Raw genomic sequence first — 21,226 nt, forward strand, 5'->3', positions numbered from 1 at the left:
GGAATTCAGACCCAAGCATTGCAGTTTCGCGTTGTATAGACCACAACTGTATGATTTATATGTAAAAAGGAAGGATTTAAAAGCATGATATGTCTCCTTTAATACAGGATTGGACCTGGAATCACATCTGCTGGAATCTAATTTATGTTCTTCAGTGCTTCAGCCAAAACTTCATATTCTACTGCAAAGTGATCAAATCTCAGCAAGGAGTTGGTAAATGTCAAATTCAAGACATGAAGTAATTAATCAGTGTAAAGTGACAAAGAAAACATGAATGATAAAACATTAGGACACAAAAATGACCAAGAAGATCTGCAATGACATGAAGAATCCAAAAGGTCATAAGGTGGGATGAAAACATCCCAACAGGTGGGAAAGTTTGTGCGGCAGTGGTCATTGAACGCAGCACCACTCTGATTTCCCACAGAGCGCATTGAACGCACAGGACGCACAGGACGCACACTGAACGCACAGGATGCACACAGGACGCACACAGAACGCACAGGACGCACACAGAACCCACACAAAACGCACAGGACGCACACAGAACGCACACAGAACGCACACAGGACGCACACAGGACGCACACAGAACGCACAGGACGCACACAAAACGCACACAAAACGCACAGGACGCACACAGAACGCACACAGGACGCACAGAACGCACACAGGACGCACACAGAACGCACAGGACGCACACAGAACGCACACAGAACGCACACAGGACGCACACAGGACGCACAGGACGCACACAGAACGCACACAGGACGCACACAGAACGCACACAGGACGCACACAGAACCCACACAAAACGCACCCCGTCGCGGGCAGAAGCAGGAAATTGTGACCGAGCACGTTGTGCTTCGCCCGCCGAAACGAACGACAGACGAGTCGGTCCTCAGCGCGGTTCAACCCGGTTCCACCTGTTCCGCAGAGCATCCCCGAGTCCGGCTGGAGGATTAAACATGTCCGGCTCCATCCTGCTGGTCCTTTTTGGGACGATGGTGACGGTAAACTGCGGTAAGTTCAGTTTTCTTCTGAGTCCGAGGAAAACGAAAGTAAGAACCTGTAACGTCTCTGAAACTCAGTCTGGTTTTTTATTATTTTTATCACGAAGTCTTCGTGTTTATTGAGTTTTACTAAATTATTCTGAGTTTCTTTTGAACTCCTGGGAATGTTTCTCCGTAAGTAACAGTGGGATTAATACGGTTTGATTTAACCTCAACACAAAGACATTCTGACTTTAAAAACTTCTTTAATGAGACTTTATCTTCAAATTAGCAGAAATATGTTTGTTTTTGTCACATTTTACTGTTAAAACTGGATATTTATCAAGGAACCGCGTGAAGTCTGATTACCGCGGATTCCACGTGTTTATCACGTGTGTAGTAAAACTGGTGTCAAAGTCTCATATCAAGTTTTTATCCAAATTTCAATGACACATATTAAGTATTAAATTCAATAACGCATGACAGAAAATACTCTAAATGTCTTTAAAAAAAAAAAAGCAGAAAAGGGTAAAATAATGTAGTTATTTTACTTATTTGTAGAAATATTTACTAAATCAGGAAGGTGAGATTATTTTAATACTCTTTAATTATACGTGTATTATTTTGTTTAATCAAATCTTCACGAAAATATGAAGAAAAACAGTTTATAAAGTCATTTGAGTACATAAAATTTAGAGTATTGATTTTTGAATTTAAAATATAATCTGAATTTAAAGTAAATAAACTCCTTCCGGTTGGTTTTTAGTTATAGTTAAATCCCTTTATGGACAAAAATTACAAACCTTTTGAAATTCTGAGTTTCAGTTGGTTTAAAATGTCTTTCTCTCACTTTGCAGTGAGAATCTGTTGCTCAGGTAAATGCTTTTAAGACTCTGGTTGTTTGGGGGTTTTTTTTAAACCAAATTTACAATCAAATCACTTAAAAATATTCCTGCAGAATGAAAAATGTTTTTGATGTGTTTACAAAAACGACAGATTCAGTGATTAAATATAAAGAAACAAAATAACAAAAACATAACAGAAAAAACTGCTGATTTGTCTGTATTTTCATTATTTGAAGCTGAAAACATACTTTGTAATTATGAACATTTTTGTACGCATTGACAACTCTCTGTACACGTCGACCAATCTATTTACATGAACATATTCTAGTACCGATTTTTTTACACATTTGAAAACCTAATTACAGACTCAGGTTCACATTGACAAATAATTTGACATATTGACAACTCTCACTTCAGACAGACAGATTAAAATACAGACAGATAACCTTCCATGCATGCTGCTACAATAATGCCCCCGTAGCTTCCCTCCACGTGTTTCTACCTTCTGCTTTTTGGATTTTAAGTTTCGCTTTCTGCTTCTGCCTGCGTCACATTTCCGCTGTTTAGGGACTTTAAATAAACTCTTTTTGATCTAATCACGGGTGTGAGAGTCTGCATTTGGGTCCCGTCCTGGTTTGTGACACTCGGTGTTGAAAATAATTTGAACTATTATTATTATTATTAACAGTTTACAGATCATGGACTATTTAAACATCGAAAATCTGTAAAAACGTGAAAGTAATATGCAGTCATCCTGTAAATTGAAGCTCTGACTTCATGAAAAGCTTCTTTAAAACAGTTTCTGCAGTTTGCTCTGAGAAGTTTAGTGAGCAAAGAGGCGGAGGTGTTGCACCGCGGGACGCTGACGTGGACCGGAAACATTTCTAAAATATGTTCCACATGATCGGGCTCAGATTTTACCTCAACAGCAAACTCTCACTGTGTTTTTTCTCTTTCACCTTGTAGTTAAAAACTAAACAATAACAAGACTTGTCAGGATTCCATGAGTCCGACTCGCTGGAGTTCCTTCATCACAGAACTACGATGTATTTACTGGATCAGATTTCATCCTGAAAGACATGGATGAAAGGATGGATGAAAGGATGGATGAAAGGATGGATGAACAAATGAACTACAGCAGTTCATCAATTAATATTTTGACAGTCACGTCATCGACTCCACAAAGGACGCCGTCATTACTAACTATGTGTTATTCAATTAGCTGCCATCAAAGTTTCCACAGTATCGTTAGTATTCTATCATGAATTGTTGCTGCACGTAAAAAGTGTAAGTTTGAGACGCTGTCCTCGGAGCGGTGTTTCTGCGGCGTGTGAGTCCACCCGACGTGTCGAGCAGATCCTGACTTTTATCAGAGGAAGCCTTTGACTCTTCTAGACGATTCTTTTACGTAGATGATTCCTCTTGACGGTTCTTCCCGACGATTCTTCTAACTGTGTTTTCAGAGGTTCACTCGCTGACCTACATCTACACGGCTTTCTCCAAACCGGTGGGCCTGCCGGGGATCCACAAGTTCATGGCCATGGGTCTGCTGGACAACAAGATGATCGACTACTTCGACAACAACAACCAGAAGAAGGTTCCCAAACAGGACTGGATGAAGGAGAAACTCCCAGATGACTACTGGGTGAAGGGCACACAGTCACGTTGCAGCAAGGAGCAGTGGTTTAAGGTCAACATCGACATCCTGATAAAACGGATGAACCAGAGTGATTCCGGTAAGCAGGACGCTCAGCACAACGTCTTAGATCCAGGAACACTGTCTATCTGACCAGCATCACCTCAAGTAGTTCGGTCTCCCTGGTCTGACATGTCAAACCTCATCTTAAAAACTGTGAAAAAAGCCTCAAAACCAAAGTCTTGATCAAGTTTTTTTAACCTGAAGGTGCAAATAAAACCAACAAGTTCATCAGATCTTTATATTTTTGTTCATACGACACGTTGAAGTTCGTTTGGGGATTCAGATGTTTTTTGGAGGCATTCGAAGACATTCAGTCAATCGGTCATTTGTGATTCAAACAAGGATTATTGCAGTTTGTTTTGACTCTTTGGGAGACTTTTGAGGACAGTTTGTTGAGCGAGTGGACTCTTTGTGAGATGTCGTGTTTCAGGATTGTCTCCGGTCGGTCCTTCATGATTTCAGTCGTGTTGGAGAAGTGTTCATCAGCACTTCAGATTATTGGAGCTATAGCTTTTCCTCGAGCCGCCGCAGCTTTTAACAAGCTTTTTGGAACAATTCTAAGAATCAGTTATTGATTTCATAGTTGACAAATTGAAGAGGGACATCTTCTGGTGTCAGATGTAGCTTACGAGGTGTTTGAGGACAGTTCAGGCTGAATTTGGCTCAGACGTTCCGGTCCTGAGGACTGACTGGTTGGTCTTCTCATGTGTGTACTCAAACGCAGCAGTTACTTTCCTTCATTCACCTTGACCTTGTAATGACTGTGCAGTGCCTTCATTCTATTTAAAGTTTGTCACTGTGGTAGCTCTGAACAGATCCGTTTGCGTTTGCTTCCCTCAGACGTCCACGTCCTGCAATGGCAGCACGGCTGCGTTGGTGAAACGCAGCCCGACGGCTCACTGAAGTTCTTGCGCGGGATGGACATGTACAACTACGACGGGAACGACTTCCTGTCCTTTGACGACGTGAACCAGGTGTGGGTGGCGCCCACCCAGGCGGCTGAGCCCACCAAGAAGAAGTGGGACGACGTGCAGGTGCTGAAGGAGTACACCAAAGGCTACCTGGAGAAGGAGTGCATGGACTGGCTGTCCAAGTTCGTCACGTACGGAGAGAAGCAGCTGAAAAGCTCCTGTACGTGAGGTTTCCACACCATCATGAGCAGAAACTTCCACATCCTGGTCACGGCACCATTAATTTCCTTGGGATATTTCAGTCCAATTATTTAAATGAGGTTTTCCACAGTCCAAAAGTTGATGCCTGTCATCAATCACTCAGCCCAATACTGAGTTCCTATGGTCCACATTTAATCTTTCCTACCTACTGCCACTCTCCCTGACACGTCTCCCTGGAACGGTTCAAAACCGTGTCTGCTCCCCTCTCCTGCACACCTGGCATTGATTAGGTGGAGGCTTTATAACCTCCACCTCGCCCTAGCTCCACCTAGTGGGCGAATATAAAATCTAAACAAATGGCCAGTCATCAGGAGGACACACACAAACAGAAATAAACAATAAACCCATAAAGTGGCTCCTGCACACCGGCCCCTAACTGTTAATGGCATGTGGGCATAAACAGTTCAAGACATATTTACATAAAGGAGCCAAAAAAAAAAACATTTTAATTATTTAAAGAAATCAAAATTCATTTTTCCATAATTGAGAAAATCAAAACTTATTTTCAAAATGAATTGTTTCTTTAAAGTTCGTGCATAATCTTAACTCATATTGTCTTTTCACAATAGGCCTACAAATCAAACCTCTTTTTCAAAATTTAATATTTCTTCAGTGTTTTACATATAATTGAACTAATATTGCTGCCATTTCAAAAAGTCACAAAATTGACTGTTTTCCCAAAATGTAATATTGCCAGTAAGTATAATTTCCAAATCATTTTGAGGCCTTTCAACTGGCCAATTCAGTATATTGATTTTAGTTTGAACTTGAACATGTCAGTCCTTTTCTGTCTTTCTGTCTTCTATTTAAAACATTTTTTGCCAACAATGTTTCTTAGATGTGCTCATATATTTTTGTCAACCATCTAACTGATCTTGTCTACCAAGCTCTTCACTTCCAATATCCTGTTTTTTGTTCTTTTCTTTTTGTTCTTCCTTCTTTATCCGGGGGCTTTCCTTTTGTTCTTCTTCATCCTCTTTTCTCAGGCTTTCCTTTTCCTTTTCTGATGATCTCGTCTCGTCTTCCTCATCTTTGGTTCTCCGTCCTCTGCACCTTTGTCCTGGGAATAAATGAAGTAAAGGACGTTCTTCTTGTTCTGGGCTTTGATGTTGGTCTTCCAGCGTCTCATCTTCACCGTCCCAGACCTGGACATGCAGGTGTCCTTCGGAGAGCACCAGTGGTTCAGCTCCCTGTTAGTGCTGCGATACTCATCTGGTGATCCAGGCAGAAGTGAAGAAGACACCTGTCTGTGGTGAAACCTGCACGGGAGGTGGTCCATGAGGTCCTGGAAGTCCAGCTGGAAGCTCTTCTCCTGGGGTTTGGACACTGGCTTTCCTTCAGTCATGTCGTTGGCGAAGTTGGATTTCTTCCTCCTATTGCCCGTCTGTGGCAGGTCTTCGTGGTCCCATTGTGGCCAAGCAGCTCCGTATTGCTCTTCATCTTTTTGCACTTTTTCTTTCTTCAATCTCTCTTCCTTAATTCTTTTCATCTCTGCCTCCATCTTGACCCTGCTCTCTTCCTGCAGCCGGATTCTTTCCTCTTCTTTTTTTCTTGTTCTTCCTCTGTACCTTTGTCCTCCTTCCCAGACCTGGACATGCAGATGTGCTCCAGAGTTCACCGGCAGTTCAGCTTCTTGTTGTTGGTGCTGGGAATTTTGTCTGGTGATCCAGGTCCAAGTGAAGAAGGAACCTGCCTGCAGTGAGACCCGCATGGGAGGTCTTGGATGACGTCCTTGTAGTCCTCATCTGGGTAGTGCTGGAAGTTCTTCTCCCCGGGGTCCATCACAGGCTGGCTCTCAGTGATGACATCAGCAACATGGGACTTCTTCCTCACTTTGCCCATCTGTGGTAGGTCGTCCTCCTTCCTCATGGAGGCGCTCTGCGGGCTCGGGTCGAGGTCGTTGTCATCACAGTGAGGCCCAGCCGCTCTGTTCTCTTCATCACCTGGGCCACACTCATCCTCTCGCTCCTTCTCCAGCTCTATGGAGGTCCTGTGAACAGTAACAGTGGAGTTTCCATTCTCACACTGTACCTCATTATCTCCGGCCCCTGTATGGTTCCGTGATTGAACAGAGACCAGCACACTGCTCACTGATGGTTCCTCAGGCTGTTCTGATGAGACACCTTGCTGCAGAACCTGGTCAGACTTGGTACATTTTCCAGGCGTTTCACTGGAAGACACAGTGGTTGAAAAAGTCATTCTTGATTTTGACTGTTTATTTGCACGTGATTTATGACCAGCAGCTGAAAACACGGATAGTTTAGCCCAAGTAACTGCCATCTCTGTTCCCAGCTGCAGCCTTTCCTTCCTCATCTTCAGCTCCTCCAGCTGTTTCTCCACAGCATGTCTCTCCCTCAACACTGCAGAGCAGCCTCCAGCGCTGCTCTCTCTGCTAGGGCCTGTTTGTATGCCGATGAGATGGAAGATCTGAATTTTGAGCTGGTGCCATTTTTTGTATGTGATTTTGCATTATGTTTAGACTGTGTTTCGATTTTACCACTCCAACGCCGACTTGATCCTCGTTGATCAGCTGCTGTCGGCGCTCCACAAGACCTGCACGTTCCTATGAGCACGTCTTTTTCTTAATTGTCCAATGTCTCAACCATCAATCCAACTCTGACGATCCTCCTTAATCAGCTGCTGCCGGCTTTCCACTGTCGGTGAACGATGAGTCTTGCAAGTTGTCAATCAAATCTTTTCTTTATTCACCAAGCTTCACAACTTGGCACGGATCCAAAGCTGACTCCCTCGATCAGCTCCTGCCGTGAACGACGAGTCGAGCCAGTTCACTGAGCAACAGTTTTGAACTTAATATAGCGGCACCTTAACCTATTAAAGGTGCCGCTCTGGTGAGGACGGGGGAACCGTTTCAAACACGTTCAGAGGCAACGATGATCAGGTCCAATGCGTAGATTTCCTTGGGATATTTCAATCCATTTATTTAAATGAGGTTTTCCACAGTCCAAAAGTTGATGCCTGTCATCAATCACTCAGCCCAATACTGAGTTCCTATGGTCCACATTTAATCTTTCCTACCTACTGCCTCTCTCCCTGACATGTCTCCCTGGAATGGTTCAAAACCGTGTCTGCTCCCCTCTCCTGCACACCTGGCATTGATTAAGTGGAGGCTTTATAACCTCCACCTTGCCCTAGCTCCACCTAGTGGGCGAATATAAAATCTAGACATATGGCCAGTCATCAGGAGGACACACACAAACAGAAATAAACAGCAGCTCTCATGAACCAGCAGCGGTCAATGACACTCCCACCAAGAGACATTCCCATCGTCGATGGTGATCCTCTGCACTACAGAACTTTCATGAAAGCATTTGAGCAAGCAGTGGAAAGCAAAGCACCAGCAGGAGACAATTTGTATTACTTGGAGCAATTCACCCGAGGCCAACCTCGTGAACTGGTGCGAAGTTGTCAACATACGACTGCAGACCGTGGCTATGCTGTTGCAAAAGCTCTAATGCAGGATCATTTTGGAAATCCTTACAAAATTGTAACTGCATACATCAGCAAGGCTCTGTCATGGCAAACAATTAGAGCAGATGATACTAAGGCACTCCAGAGCTTCACTCAATTCCTACGAGGTTGCTGTAACATCATGGAGGAGCTGGAGTATGTACAGGAGCTGGAGTATGTACAGGAGCTGGAGTATGTACAGGAGCTGGACATGCCAGTGAACATACGGGCAATCTTGGCGAAGCTGCCATATAAGCTGAGAGAGCGCTGGCGCAGCAAGGCTCATGACATAATGGAGTCTACTGGGTATAGAGCTGGATGCAATGACATGGTGGAGTTTTTGGAGCGTCATGTAAGGATCCTTTCGGACCCTTTCTTTGGAGATCTGCTAGACTACCGTTCTATCACAACATCATTAAGGCGTCCTAAGTTACAGTCCAGTAACAAAACAAGAGGAAATGTGGTGGCTAGCACAGTAACTGCTATAAGTACACACAACGAAGTTAAGCAGTCACTCTCACCAAAAGAGAAAACAAATGATCACTGTGTTTGCTGTTCATTGGAACACTCACTGGAAAATTGCAAGCAATTCCAGAAAAAGAGACACATGGACAAAGTGTTTATATTGAAGAAGAGAGGAGTGTGTTTTGGTTGCCTACGTCGAGGTCATATCAGCCGTGGCTGCGAAGCAAGATTGAAATGCAACCTTTGTAAACAAAGCCATCCAACTGTGTTGCATATAAATGGTCAGAAGACTTCTCCAGAACGTGTATTAGAAACCCCAGAACCCATTTCTATCTCTCACACCACTTGTGGACATACAGGTCACACACTGCTGTCAGTGCTTCCGGTTAAGATCAAAGCTGCCAAGGGTGATGCTGTTATTCAAACATATGCATTTTTGGATCCGGGAAGCACAGGAACATTTTGCTCTGAACAGCTGATGCATCGCCTAAGCCTCCCTGGAAAAAGAACCCAAGATTTTCACTTACCAAATAATTTTGCTGTGGCCGAACAGAGGTTACAAGGTCTGAAGAAAAGTTTTCAGTTGAACCAGCACTTCCATCAGGAGTATGTGAAATATATGAACAACATAACTGCTTGCAGTTACTGTATGCTGAACAAGTGCTTGAAGATCAAAGAGATGTTGACAATGTAAGAATTTGGTATATTCCCCATCATGGAGTGCGGCATCCAAGAAAGGGAACAGTACTGGTTGTGTTCGACTGTGGTGCCACATTCAAAGGTGTGTCCCTCAACACAGAGTTACTGCAAGGTCCCAATCTCACCAGCACATTGCTGGGTGTCCTGATGAGGTTCAGACAACAGCCAATAGCCTTCATGGGAGACATTCGGGCTATGTTCCATCAAGGGTGTGTGCCGGAAGAGGATCGGGACTTCCTGCGCTTTTTGTGGTGGCCCGGTGGAGACACGACACAAGAACCAGTGCCTTATAGAATGATGGTGCGTCTATTTGGCGCTGTCTCATCACCAAGCTGTGCAGCCTACGCTCTAAAAAGAACTGCCCAAGGCAATCAGCCAGAGTTTCCAGCCAGTGTTGTAAAAACAATCCAACAGAACTTCTACGTTGATGACTGCTTGAAGAGCTCAGCCACAGATATGGAAGCTATCCAACTGATAAATGGTCTCATTACTCTGTGTGGAAAGGGAGGCTTTGCCTTGGAAAAATGGATAAGCAACAGTCGTGTTGTGTTGCAGGCCATCCCTGAAGCGCTGAGAGCCAAAGAGTTGAAACCGTTGGATTTGGATATTGATAAGCTTCCTGTGGAAAGAGCGCTTGGTCTTCAGTGGTGTGTGGAAACCGATGTTTTCAAATTTGGATTGGAAGTGAAACATCGGGCTCTGACCAGGCGTGGAATGCCGTCAGTCAACAGTTCTGTGTACGACCCGCTGGGATTCTTGGCACCTGTGACTCTTCAAGGCAAAATAATGCAGCAGGAGCTGTGCAAAAGAGGCTGTAATTGGGATGACCCTTTGACACAGGATATTTTACAGCAGAAGATGGCCGAACTACCTGCTGCAAGGATTTTACCCGACCATCCACCTTTCACCAACACCGGGGTTGATTACTTTGGTCCAATCGAAGTAAAAAAGAGGAAGATCCTGCTGCAGAAGGTATGGTGTGATATTCACCTGCATGGCGAGTCGAGCCATACACCTGGAAGTAGCGTCTTCCATGGATACTGATGCATGCATAAATGTTCTGAGACGTTTCATAAGTCGGAGAGGACAGGTCCAGCACCTTTGGTCCGATAATGGAACAAACTTTGTGGGAGCGGAGTGAGAATTAAGAGAAGTGCTCGCCAAATTGGACCAGGAAGCAATAGCAGGATACCTGGTGCAGGCTGGAGTAAAGTGGACATTTAACCCACCTGCAGGCTCCCATTTTGGGGGTGTATGGGAGAGGATGATCCGCTTGGTGAGAAGGGTCTTGAGCTCAGTGCTGCACCAGCAGACTCTGGATGATGATAGGCTGGCCACAGTGTTATGTGAAGCTGAAGCTATTTTAAATGACAGACCGATCACCAAACTGTTAAATGATCCCAATGATTCAGAGCCGCTCACGCCCAATCATCAGCTCCTGCTCAGAGGAAAACCATCAATTCCTCCTGGAGTCTTCACGCCACAGGACCAGTATGGAAGAAGGAGGTGGAAGCAGGTGCAGTACCTTTCTGACCTATTCTGGAAGAGATGGGTCCGTGAATACTTACCATTGCTGCAACAAAGACAGAAATGGAATGAAAGGAAAGGAAAAAGAACCTTGCTGTTGGCGATATTGTGGCCATTATGATCCATCTGCTCCACGGGGATCCTGGATCCATCTGCTCCACGGGGATCCTGGATCCATCTGCTCCACGGGGATCCTGGCCTTTGGGAAGAGTTTTGGATGTTCATCCAGATACTCATGGTTTAGTGAGATCTGTGAAACTGAAAACTAAGTCCAATATAATTGAAAGACCAATTTCCAAGCTGTATATGAGAACTAAAATATGAAAGGTGGTCAATACAGTATTTGTCTCCTTTAGGTTTTGAGAATCGCCATGTTTTTTGTACCATGTCAATTAGGGGCCGATTTTTGACCGATCTGGCGGAGTTTATCAGGATATGCTCGTGTTTTGTTTTCTGGTGAATTGAACTTTGAACTAATATAAATTGCACTGAAATAAAGAGATTTTTGTATCTTACCGGACCTTTGGACTCAGTTGATGGACACGAAGCAAAAGGTAAACAATAGCCGCCTAGCGCATCAGACCCACCTACCGAGGCAACAACTCACCAGCCCAGTATTAGGCTGGCTGGTATAGCCACCACAGGGTCTGCATGCATCACCACAAACACACATCCGTAACTGGTACGGGCACTATCAAGTCAGAGCAAAGTCACAAAATTACTTTTCATTATGTTACGGCTATGGTAATTGAACATCTACGATCCGACTCACTGTAACTACATCAGTGCATGTTAGCCTTGTCATTAGGCCCTCGGCCCATAATAAAAACAAGGTGTTCTATGCTGTTCATTGGTGTGAACAGGTTCATGGATCATGAAAAACAGTAGACCTCAGCAAATAAAGGCTCATGTTAAAGGACCCGGAATACTCCCAAATATACTCTGTTTTGGTGAGATAACTGACGTTTGTGGTTTGTTCTCTCCCCAGCACCCCCAAAGGTGTTCCTGTACGCCACGCCGTCCAGAGTGGAGTCCAACATGGTTCTGAGGTGCATGGCCACCGGGTTCTACCCCAAAGACATTGTCCTACAAATCAGAAGGAACGGACGCATCCTCGAGCACGCCGACGGCGTGGAGACGACGGGAATCCGGCCCAATGAGGACAACACCTTCCAGAGGAGAGACTTTGTGGAGATCTTAAAATCCGACAAGTCAGATTACACCTGTCAAGTCATCCACAAGATATCGGGAATCAACATTGAGATGCGTTGGGGTATAAACTTAGTTTCTCTCTTTGTCATATTTCAAACACAAATAGTTGATGGTGAGCACGTTCCTTCTGCTGCTTCCCTGAAATCACTTTGGATGTAAACAGATACCTGTAAACAGAGTGTAACCAGAAGACTGAGATCTGCACTTAATTTCACAGTCTGCCTCAAACATCCATCACTTCCTCACTTTGGGAAGCTCAAACTCATAAAACCAAGAAAACACTTTCTTTGTTGGCAGCCAGGTGGCAGCGTTACATTTTTTCCTCAGACAGAAGTCAGAAAACAGGAAGTCCAGCCAAAACGTGCAATTCTTTTAGCACATCCAGGAAACAAGCTGATCTCTGAGTGTCCCTGAACGCCTCCGAGCTGCTGCTAAACAGCCTAATTCTGTCCTTCTGCATGATGCTTATTGTTGGGGGCGGAGCTTACAAGTTCACACAATCTATTGGCTGCAGACACGGCCCCTCATGCTGGTTAAATCATCACTTCTCTCAAACAAGTTCACTTAATGTGAAAATCCTCCAGTCATCAGTATTTTAATTGGACTTATTTGAAGCGATGAAGAAACAATTTGATTATATCAGATGAAAAACTGGGGATTGTATTTGTTCTTGTCTTGAGGTCTACAGGAGAGAACTCATGAGGATGTTCTCTGTTCCAGATCCCAATGTTCCGGAAGAGGATGGAGCATCTATTGGAACGATTATTGTTTTGGTCGTTCTGGTCATTCTGGTCGTTCTGGTCGTTCGGCATCGGCAGGGAAAACGGTGCAGCCTGAGTTGTGGTAGGTTTTGTTGCGATGAGCAGCATATTTGGTTGTTTCGTCCACATCTGGATTGTCCCGTCAAGGTTCTCACACAAAACCACACACACGCTAATTTCTTTGAGTTTTAACCCTTCGTGTTTGGGACTGAACTCGTGCACTCCTCATCAACTCCCGACTGTGATTGTTAAAAAAGGTTGCAGATCTCATGATCTCTAAAATCTGTCTTCTCTGTTTACAGGATAGAAAACAACCATCACCAGAGGTATCGTTCACGTCTATGGATCTCTCCGCTCTGCATGTTGATTTTACCTTTCTTCAGAGTGAAATTAAACCAACATTCTCTTCTAATTCAGTTTGATTATTAACTCTGTCACTTCTCTTCTAATTCAGTTTGATTATTAACTCTGTCACTTCTCTTCTTATTCAGTTTGATTATTAACTCTGTCACTTCTCTTCTTATTCAGTTTGATTATTAACTCTGTCTCTTCTCTTCTAATTCACTGTTTGATTATTAAATCACTTCATTTTCATTTAATTTAATTTCATTGTTTATTTAATTAGTTTAAAACAAAAACATATAAAAACAAGCAAAAATATACATTTCAAACAAATATTTTGAATGAAAGGTGACAGAAAGAAGTAAAAACGTATTTCTGCCCCCAGCAACACAAAATCATTGCCAGTTGTAGTCAATTAGTAAAGTTAAACCAGCTGTTTGACAGACGTTTAACACACATTTTCACACTAAACAGCCTTTTTAGCAATAACGCTTTTAGACTTTTAAAACTTTTGAGAAGTGTGGAAGTAGTGATTTAGGTCTGTAGTTCAAGAAATCATTTTTATTTCTTTTTTTAAAAAGTGGAATAATTTTAGCTGTTTTCATACGATCAGGAAATACCTGAGGTAAATGACATATAGTGTATATGTGAAAGGCTCAATAATAACATCTATGATTTGTTTTATCAGTGTCATATTCATATCTGTATAATCATTTGATTTTTTTTTTGGGCAAATTTATGAACGATAGTCAAAATTTCACCCTCTTGCACACTCTCAAGAAAAATACTGTTTACATTATCTGGTGTGATTCCGCCATCGAACTTCCCATTTGGGATATTTTGTGATAAACTCGGACCAATATTCACAAAATAGTTGTTGAATTAATTTGCAATTTCCTCTTTTCCAAAGATATCAGTGTTGTTCTTTGTAAAATAATTTGGGACGTTTGATTTGGCCTTGTCTTTTTGCAAGGCTGTGTTTATTACACCCCATGTGTTTTTGTACTGTTTTTACTTTTTATCTAGTAACTTGGTGTAGTAATCCTTTTTTGTCTTCTTATAATTGATAGAAGTTTATTTTTATATATTTTGTACCTAACCTCTGTATCTTTGGTTCTCAGTTTGAGAAACAATCTATAAAGATATTTTTTTTCCACCCGTTGGTCATCCATGGTTTTCTTTGAGAGCTTTCCTTTCCACCAGAACGAATTTGGATTATTTTGCAATTTTTGTCATATAGGCTAGTAAATGTTGACATAAAAGCATTGTAGGCGTTATTTAGATCACTTGAGTATACTTGGGCCCAGTTTTGTCTTTTCAAATCTTCTCTGAAGGCCTCTATGGCCTCACTGGATTTATCCCTTTTAATCATTTGAGTTTCCTCTTGCAGCCCCCGCCCAGCTCAGTAGGTAGAGCACAAGATAAGATAAGATAAGATAAGATATCCCTTTATTTATCTCGCATGTGGAAAAATTTGCAGTGGTACAGCAGGATAGTACAGAGAAAGAAGCACACATAGCAGGAACTAAAAAAAGCAGATAAAAATGCAATATAATAGAAACAATATGCACACGATGCCTATAAGTGTGGACATGTACAGAATATGGGGGTGGATGTATTTTACATAGTAAATACTCATAGTAAGTGAGACTCACAATCTCAAGGTAGAGGGTTCATGTCCCCCGTCCAGCTCAGTAGGTAGAGCATGAGACTCAAGGTAGAGGGTTCATGTCCCACGCCGGGCGCCACCTTCCTGTGGGCTCTCCACCTTCCTGTGGGCTCTCCACCTTCCTGTGGGCTCTCCACCTTCCTGTGGGCTCTCCACCTTCCTGTGGGCTCTCCACCTGCAGGAAGGTTCTTAATGGTGCAATGTGATCTGGGTGACGGTGCTCAGACTGACACCACCACCACCCGGAAACAGAGAAGATGGATGGATGGATGGATGGATGGATGGATGGATGGATGGAGTTTCCTCTTGTGCAATATTGAAACACAATTTTTCATAAATTATAAACACTGGTAAGATGATCACTCACATCTGTCATAAAGATACCACTAATTATATCGCCATGTATATTTGTAAATATATTGTCAATGATAGTGATCCTGGTCAGAGCTGCAGTATGAATAGTGATCCTGGTCAGAGCTGCAGTATGAATAGTGATCCTGGTCAGAGCTGCAGTATGAATAGTGATCCTGGTCAGAGCTGCAGTATGAATAGTGATCCTGGTTGGTTTGGTGATTATGGGACACAGACCAACAATTTCCATCTACTTCTTAAAATCCCTTGTTGCTGCAGTGTTTCCCAGATCTGTGTTGAAATTGCAACACAAAATGAATGATTTGTTGACGTCCTCAAACATTTCAATGATCTTCTCCGTAAACAAGTCAGTACCAGGCCCGGGCGGTCCATAGACACAACCGATTAACATAGTTCTACCCATGTCATTTATCATTTCTATAGTAAGCACTTCCACAGTTACGGTTTTCTGTTCAACAACTTTACATTTTAGATTTACATCAACATAGAGGGCTACACCCCCTCCTTTTTTACTTGTTCGACTTCTATAAAACATGTTGTAGCCCTCGATGTTTACACTATTGATATGAGTTTTGGTTAGCCAGGTTTCTGTTAAAGGGGACATATCATGCTAAATCCACTTTTTTAGCCCTTAAATGCATTTTGTTGTATATTTAGAGTGTTTAGAAGTACAGAAAAGTTCAAAGTACTCTCTTCAGGTGCTCCGTTGATATCTTTATATTCTGTTTTGCTCATATTTTGCGATCGGTTTCGATTTTTCTATTCTCTATTACGTTTTTTGAACAATGACGTCACAGTATTCCCGGCGGAACTGCCAAATTAGGACATCGACATTTCGAGCAATCCACCATTTTTGTTTCTCGCTGCGATTTTGTAGTCCAACCGAAGTTACGAGAGGATAAGTCGAAATGTTCGGTTGTTGGCTGTAGTAACCCACAAGCTTCGTTACACCGTCTCCCAGCATCAGAACCTTTTCGAAGTGCCTGGTTGAGTTTTATTTTTCACAGAAATGTACCCACATCTGTGGGTAAGGTCATTTTTGTGTGCGCGAAGCACTTTAAGGAGGACTGCTTCAGCAACCTCCGCCAGTATAAAGAAGGATTTAACGAAAGACTTGGTCTGATTGAGCGGTCAGTTCCTTCTATCTATGGAGACGACGAACAGAGCACTTCGGTAAGCTGTATATAACGCTAAAAAGTGTGATGATAAGACGTCCCTGTCATTGTTTTGTTAGCATTAGCAGTTGCACCGTCTTCATATGTTAGCGCTGTGTGCTCGTTTTAGATTATAATGTAACTTCTGTGTTAAATAGTCGTTGTAATACAGGCAGTATTGTAGTAGTGGGCATGGATGGAGAAGTTAGTGTAAATATAGTAACACACCATTGCGTTACATCCATATGAAGACGTTGTTCTTCAGGTGCATCATGGTCATTTTCATCTGGCTCCGCCGGGTCCGACTCTGGCTCCAACATGTATGGCTGGATGGACAAATCTTCCCTTGTTGACATTTTGTAAATAATGTGTGAATATAAAGTTTCTGCGCTGCTAGATAATTGTATCTGTTCTATCAAACTACAAAGATGGCCGAACAGGGTGGAGTTGAACCGAGTGTCACCTCTGCAACCTGGAGAGGAGGCGGGGTATGAAGAGACCGCCCCAAAACGAGTTGCTCTCAGAAGCACATCAGAAAAGGGGTTGAAAAGGGGCCTGTGGAGCTCTAATAATGAGGAATTCAGACCCAAGCATTGCAGTTCCGCTTTATATAGACCACAACTGTATGATTTATATGTAAAAAGGAAGGATTTAAAAGCATGATATGTCTCCTTTAAAGCAATCACTTTAAAAGTTTGTTTAAACTCACTGAAAAACTCTTTAATATTTGCTAGTTTATATTTCAGACTTTGACTATTAACGTGAATGATGAATAATGTTTCATCAGATACTTTGTCTGTCTGATTATTAAATTGCTGTACTGTAAAATAAGAACACTCACCAGGCGTTAATATGTCATGAGGAAAATCAGTTTCCAATTCATAGATTTTATCACTGTGTCATCATATGTGTCCATTATTCAGTGTGTAAGTCCGTATCTATAGAACCTTTTCCTCCTTTAGTCCATGCTGTCGGTTCTTCTCACCGTATTCCAGCCTGGTACTTCTCCAGTTCTTCCAGGTCTCTGATCATCCTTGCTTCTCCATCTGTGCCTCTAATCCACACATTTCCATTCCGTGTCCATGTCCCAGTCATGTTCCTCTGCTTTCTCAGCAGCCTTGCTTCCCTCGCTATGCTTCCATTTTTTTTTGGGAGATGTTCGCTTAGAAATACATTTGTGACTTTCAGATTTGTGGCTTGCGTCAGAACATCACTCCTCGTGTTCCTGCTAATCAATCATAATATAATAGCAGGCTTTGTTTTCTCCCACTTTCTTGGTAGAGTGTGGCAAACAAATAGTTTAGAGAGCTGTTACGGTAACGTATATAATGTCTGTCTGTCTGTCTGTCTGTCTGTCTGTCTGTCTGTCTGTCTGTCTGTCTGTCTGTCTGTCTGTCTGTCTGTCTGTCTGTCTGTCTGTCTGTCTATCTATCTATCTATCTATCTATCTATCTCAACGACCCAGTCATCTAACCGGGGATCTTCCTGCTGTGCAGCTGGACTGCTAACCACTACACCACTGTGGACTCTTTCTGTTTGATCTTGGGTCGTTTTCTTTCTTCTTTTTTAAATAAAACCGTCTCCTTCTCTTTTATTAATCCACCATTAAATTCAGTGTCGGAGCTCCGAGTCGTCTTCTGATAAGCGTTGAAGGGTTTGTGTGTGTGTGTGTGTGTGTGTGTGTGTGTGTGTGTGTGTGTGTGTGTGTGTGTGTGTGTGTGTGTGTGTGTGTGTGTGTGTGTGTGTGTGTGCCCTGAACCCTCCGTCTCTTCAGTTAAAAATGAGAGCTACTAGAAAATGTCCTCTGAAGTGCACAACTTTTCCAGCTCTGCAGATAACGTGGCTCATATATATCTTTCTTTTTTGGGGGGAATCTATAATAATCTTGCCGAGGCAGAGCCCATATCTCCAGCTCGGCTCATATTTAAAGGTCACCGGTGGTTTTAAAAGTGGAGGTAATGGCGTTTCTACATTTCCATGAATTGGCTGATCTGTCACTGAAGGCTTGTTTATGAGCGGTTTGTTCCTCTCCGCGCTCCTCGCCAGCCACCGTGCTCATTTCAGATGCCATAAAATACACAATTGCTGCGATTCATCACTGAATTAGTGGGACGCTGACAGTGCCCTCCAAGCTGCTGCTTGATCGCTCATCCGGGGGCAGCCGGGAGCTTTTATTGTATTACCTGATTAGCAGAAACCGTCGTCTTTGGCTGGTTTGACGGCTGTAGACTTTCCAGCGTGGCTCCGGTTGTACGTAGAGGCTCTGATGAAGAAGTGTCACACAGCCTCCGATCACTGATTACACTTTGTATGGCTGCTAATTTCAGACTGTCCTCTCCTGGAGCACCAGACTGAATTTACACACGGTGAAAGGTGTCATCTGTTATTTCATTTGCTAAATCATCTTCCCACTGCGACCTCCTGGTGGAGAGAGAGGGAGAACGTAAAGTCAAAGATATATTGATGGTAGAAAAATTTCAATTGTGCTCACTTGGAAAAAAATGAGGCAAATATCTCATTTATTTGCAAATCTTTAAAACTATGGCCACGTTTACACGATATTTCCTCTTCTAGAGTTACAAAAACCACCTCCATTGACACGGACCTGCAGATACACCTGCTTCAGAGCTGCTATGAGCAGCCAGACCTCTAGGGGCCAGTGTAGTGACACGTATGAAACCATGAGAGCCAATCAGAATCCTGGAAATAGAAACACAACAGCGCTAATTGTAACGTAAATCTCCACCAACCTCCTTTAGATGCAACCAGAGACACAGAGTTTTATCAAATCTCCACTGTGGCCGGGGTTCCCAGGAATCCTCGTGTGTGGAGACTCATAGCTGCTTTTACGAAACGTAGAGAAATATCAGTGTTTTAAAATACCCGGGTACATGTAAACGTGGCCTATGTATCCCATCGATTTCTCAAATCTTGAAAGCTGAATCAATCGGAGAAGGTGGGGACATCATTTGAAAACATCGGTGATCCAATTGACGGTTGAACCTTTTCCTGCTTTATAACCAAATTCTCTGGGAATTATAAACCAATGGATTACATTTGTAGGTTTACAGTTCCGAAGGAAAAACTGACCATAGCAGAGCAATGATGTTTTACCAACGTGAGCCATGCTGGTGTGTCTGGACGGGACCCAGTAGTGATAATGAAACTTTGGTGAGGCCAGTCCTCCTCCTTATATTGCTCTTTGGAACTGAAATAGAACGAGTTGGTGAAACTGGTTTTTGGGGATAATAAGAGACCATCAGCTTTGTTGGAAACCACATGTACAGTACGTTCAGTCTAAGCTATTAAAAACCCTTGGTAGGTTATATAATACTAAAACTGTACTGAACATAAAATGTCTGCCTATATTGTACTCCTCTCTTGTGCTACACTACTTATCATATTGCTCAGAAATGTAGAGAAATGCTTGTAACACATTCCTGGACCCGATCGTTAAACTACCAAAAAGAGCAATTAGAATAATAAACAACGCTGGAGTCCAGGAATCGACCTATCGACTCTTTATAAGAGCAAAACAATAAGAATGTATGGATTTACTTAAGTTCAAATAGCTGGAAATGATGTTAGGTGCTGTGAACGGGAGCCTCCCCATGAACATCCAATCCTTCTTCAAATTAAGACGAGGACATTCTAATTCAAGAGGTTTGCTTCGGTTTGAAACGAGCAAAATAAGAACCAACGTCAAACAAAGTGTGTTTCTGTTGTTGGAGGGAAATTATGGAACGATCTTAGTGATCAATTAAGTTAATCAGTTCTCTGTTCAAATTCCAAAAATTCCAGTTCTGTGAATAGTTCGTTCAGCACATCTCCTTCATTGATGTGGTCAGAGAGGAATGTGAGCTGAGGGGCAATAGTTGGTTTATTGTTGAGCTGATGTGACGTACAGGGAACATTGCTTCTGCCTAAACCCCCTTTGGTGGTGTTCTTATGGTGGTGTTCTTATGGTGGTGTTCTTATGGTGGTGTTCCTTTGGTGGTGTTCTTTTGGTGGTGTTCTTATGGTGGTGTTCTTTTAGTGGTGTTCTTATGGTGGTGTTCTTTTGGTGGTGTTCTTATGGTGGTGTTCCTTTGGTGGTGTTCTTTTGGTGGTGTTCTTATGGTGGTGTTCTTATGGTGGTGTTCCTTTGGTGGTGTTCTTATGGTGGGGTTCTTATGGTGGTGTTCTTATGGTGGTGTTCTTTTGGTGGTGTTCTTTTGGTGGTGTTCCTTTGGTGGTGTTCTTTTGGTGGTGTTCCTTTGGTGGTGTTCTTTTGGTGGTGTTCTTTTGGTGGTGTTCTTTTGGTGGTGTTCTTTTGGTGGTGTTCTTTTAGTGGTGTTCTTTTGGTGGTGTTCTTATGGTGGTGTTCTTTTGGTGGTGTTCTTTTGGTGGTGTTCCTTTGGTGGTGTTCTTTTGGTGGTGTTCCTTTGGTGGTGTTCTTTTGGTGGTGTTCCTTTGGTGGTGTTCTTTTGGTGGTGTTCTTTTGGTGGTGTTCCTTTGGTGGTGTTCCTTTGGTGGTGTTCTTTTGGTGGTGTTCCTTTGGTGGTGTTCTTTTGGTGGTGTTCTTTTGGTGGTGTTCCTTTGGTGGTGTTCTTTTGGTGGTGTTCTTTTGGTGGTGTTCTTTTAGTGGTGTTCTTTTAGTGGTGTTCTTATGGTGGTGTTCCTTTGGTGGTGTTCTTTTGGTGGTGTTCTTTTGGTGGTGTTCTTATTGTGGTGTTCCTTTGGTGGTGTTCTTTTAGTGGTGTTCTTATGGTGGTGTTCCTTTGGTGGTGTTCTTTTGGTGGTGTTCTTTTGGTGGTGTTCCTTTGGTGGTGTTCTTTTGGTGGTGTTCTTTTGGTGGTGTTCCTTTGGTG

General features: G+C 42.8%; 1 protein-coding gene across 2 annotated transcripts; it reads left to right on the forward strand.

The window, feature by feature from the left end:
• Positions 1 to 467: 467 nt before the first annotated feature.
• On the forward strand, positions 468 to 14,347 carry LOC308122456 (H-2 class I histocompatibility antigen, Q10 alpha chain-like). 2 transcript variants are annotated; one of them, XM_080484264.1, is made up of 6 exons: positions 468 to 1,022; positions 3,300 to 3,572; positions 4,376 to 4,666; positions 11,855 to 12,139; positions 12,799 to 12,921; positions 13,142 to 14,347. In XM_080484264.1, the coding sequence occupies exons 1-6, from the start codon at positions 476 to 478 to the stop codon at positions 13,144 to 13,146; spliced, it is 1,524 nt and encodes a 507-aa protein (XP_080340390.1). In that variant the 5' UTR covers positions 468 to 475; the 3' UTR covers positions 13,147 to 14,347. The 2 variants fall into 2 exon arrangements, with proteins under 2 accessions (XP_080340390.1, XP_080340389.1); XM_080484263.1 differs by having other exon boundaries at positions 12,759 to 12,921; positions 13,142 to 14,334.
• The last annotated feature ends 6,879 nt before the right edge of the window (positions 14,348 to 21,226 follow it).

The sequence above is a fragment of the Lipophrys pholis genome (assembly GCF_963383615.2).
Source record: "Lipophrys pholis genome assembly, chromosome: 17".
NCBI classification, from domain to species: domain Eukaryota; kingdom Metazoa; phylum Chordata; class Actinopteri; order Blenniiformes; family Blenniidae; genus Lipophrys; species Lipophrys pholis.